The sequence below is a fragment of the Solanum tuberosum genome, unplaced genomic scaffold (assembly GCF_000226075.1).
Source record: "Solanum tuberosum cultivar DM 1-3 516 R44 unplaced genomic scaffold, SolTub_3.0 scf00052, whole genome shotgun sequence".
Lineage (NCBI taxonomy): Eukaryota > Viridiplantae > Streptophyta > Magnoliopsida > Solanales > Solanaceae > Solanum > Solanum tuberosum.
The window spans coordinates 1,507,266-1,510,487 of NW_006238977.1; the positions used below are offsets into that span (position 1 = coordinate 1,507,266).

General features: G+C 27.7%; 1 protein-coding gene across 1 annotated transcript in view; it reads right to left on the reverse strand.

Annotated features, from left to right (window-relative positions):
* LOC102597287 (omega-3 fatty acid desaturase, endoplasmic reticulum-like) overlaps nt 1–2,982 on the reverse strand; it is a 6,289-nt gene extending 3,307 nt beyond the window's left edge. The window contains exons 1-4 of the mRNA XM_006343989.2: nt 2,878–2,982; nt 928–1,229; nt 746–835; nt 95–161 (exon numbers count right to left, since the gene is read on the reverse strand). Coding sequence (XP_006344051.1) covers nt 95–161; nt 746–835; nt 928–1,214 — 444 coding nt within the window. The 5' untranslated portion in view covers nt 1,215–1,229; nt 2,878–2,982. The remainder of the gene's footprint in view (nt 1–94; nt 162–745; nt 836–927; nt 1,230–2,877) is intronic.
* Between the last annotated feature and the right edge of the window lie 240 nt (nt 2,983–3,222).

The following is a 3,222-nucleotide window of genomic DNA, read 5'->3' on the forward strand; positions in this document are numbered from 1 at the left end:
AAAAAAAAAAAATATATATATATATATATATATTAATATTAAAACAATTTTTACTTTTTAAAAGAAATAAATTTTGATTTTTTTTTTCTTTTACCGGCACCCAAGATTCATCAGCTTCAACATTTCCATGGTTTTGATGATGAGTTTTATGGCTAATTCTCCTGCAATATTTTTGTAGAGAAAATAAATTTAGCCTAAAGTATTTTACATAAGACAAATATTGCCAAAAAAAAAAAACATTCATAGTTATCGTCTATATGCTCTGACTTTTTGAAAATATTATCTGATACGCGTGTCAAACTCTTCAAAAGTAACATGATTTTGGAAGATTCGATATGAGTACGGCAACGCTTTTTATAAGTTCAAAGCGACATAGGTTGTCGTGCATGACTAACCCTTCATAAAAATGCAAGGTACATACGACTATAATTCTTTAAGATTGTCAATAATAAATGCATGCGGTCTAACCAAACAACTTCTAATACAAATATACATTCTCATGGTTTGTATTCAAAGATCACTTAAACATTGTAAATTTGTATTATACAATTCCGAAACATTATTTTTGAATTGGATCGATACATCCGATTGAAATAAGCATGAATACAGGATCCATGAATGAAATAGAAGATTAATAACAAAGAAGGCAAAGTAAAACACAAGTTTAATACACCAGACTGTCTTTTTTCAAAAATGTAAATTAAAACAATTTTTTGGAGATAAAAATGAGATGAAGAGAACTAACCATCCATGATAGGGCACAAGGATAAAAGAATGAAGAATGTGTCCAACCACACTATTTAATAATGCACTATCAGAAAAACTTCCATGACCACTACATAAAAAAAAACATGTTAATTAATAACATAAACAAATGATACATAAATTAAAATAATATTTTTATAAAAAAAAAATTAGTTAACTTACCAATCATGACCAAGAACAAAGATTGCCCAAAACATAGTACCTTGTAAAATCCAATAAATTGGCCAAAATTTCCAATTATCAAAGAAAATGGCCATGGTTACCAATGCAAAAACAATAATAATATCTCTAAGAACATAACTTAAAGATTTCCATGGATTTTTAACCCAACAATGCTTTGGAATTGAAGCCCTAGTTTGAGATAATTTAAATGGAGGAAAAACACTTGAGTCAAATTCCATTTCCATTTCTTCATTGGGAGAAACAAAATCCACTCCAAGAGACCCCATTGGTGTTTAACAACCCTATTTAGAATAAACAAAAATTCATCAATAAGAATTTATAGAGAAAAGCGACAAAAATCAGATTCAGAATTTGAAATTTATGAATTTCGAATTACATTGCTTACAAGTAATAAAATTTGGACAAGAAACTATAGTATTCTGTTTAATTCTACATCCACCACTTGACAATGTCAAATGTAGACAAGACATGTAATTTTTTGACAAAACCCATGGCGGGTTTTGCTAACTAACTAATGTAAAATTTATTTGTGTCTGTATTTCCGGAGTATTGAGTGTGTGACTTGTTATATATGATCCTATTGATAGTACAAAGAATGAGTCTATATCTACATATTAATTTACTAAAATATCCATATAATTCTAAGCTTTATATATACTGACTCTAAATTTTGATCTCGCTCACTTAAAAAAAAGTAATATGAAAGGTAGCACAAATAAAAAAGGCTCTAAAATTAGATTCAAGCATAAAAAAAAGGAACAAAAGAATAAAACAAACACTTCTGAGATATTTTACAAAAGAATATAATCTAACTTATATATCAAGATTTTCAGCAATAAAAAAAAAACAGAGTGAAATGAAAGGTTGTTATAAACAGAATTATAATATATAGTTCAAAAAGTCAGATTTGGAGTATAAAATCATATCATAGTGGCCGACACATGCAGTTTTTCACTTTATTATATAACTTCTTTGGAAAAAAATATAAAGATATTTAACCGCTCGATCAAAATAATCATAATTTCAAGTTAAATAAATATATATATATATATAAAGTAACACTAATAATGTATATTATATATTATAATATATATACTAGGGCGGATCCACATAGAGTACGTCAGGTGCTCGAGAATCCATTAACTTCGTCTCGGAAAATATATATATATATATATATTTATGTAGAAATTAAGAGGTATTTTTATAAAATTAACATAGAGCACCCAATGAACGATCTGGTTCATTGGCTTTTGGGTGGGTGTTTAAGGCTCATTTATTGTTGTTGAGCCCGACTTTGAATCTTACTGTTAACATGTCTTTTTTATATTTTTTCCTCCGTCACTTTCAAAGCATCCACAACCTTAAATTTCTAGATCCGTCACTGTATATAAGCTATAAGCTGGTCAATTTTGGTGGAAGTAGATTATTCATTGTAGGATCTTAATTTTTCAAGATTCCGTGCCATTAACTATATTACAACAACAACGTAAAAGTAATCTCACACATAGAATCTGAAAAAGTGATGAATAATCAACTTACACAATAAAATAATATCGAGCTAGTAAATTTCAAATTTAAATAACCGAATAAAAACAGTTAAACATCCAAATTATGATAACAAGATGTCCCAAGCTCCAAAAACCACTAGAAAAATGAAAATGTATAAGCTTAAACAATTTGTTGATGTTAAAATGAAGGCATGGTACAATTTCATGAAAAAAAAATATAGATAAATTTGACCAAGATTTTGTGCCCAACACAACAAATGCAGAATATAAAATGTCGGGTCAGTGAATTTCAGATATCAAATACTTTAGAAAACATAAAAATAATACACAATTTCTTCAAGTTAATGAAAACAAGTGGAAAGAACATATCAATGTTCTTCAAACAAGAAGTTTTTTTTTTAAAAGAAAAATAAATAATTACCTTTATGGAACTCTTTTTATATTTCTCTTCACTTCAACCTGGCTAAGTATTTTTATTTATTTATTTTTTGTTGAAAGAAAGGTGAAAGGAGATTTATATAATTTTTTAGTGAAAAGAAAAGCCAATTTATAAGGCTGTGAATTTGGAAGAGATGTGATAGGTGGGTTGAATATATTAATGGACAATCAATTCATTAAATAGTTAAGGGGTCATTTGGTTGGAAGTATTAGGAGAAATAGTCCATGTATTATGTATGGTATTATTTAATACTATGTTTGGTGGAATTTTTTGGCCTAAGTATAACTAATGCATGAATTAGTTATGCGCCATTTGGTGGTATTAGTA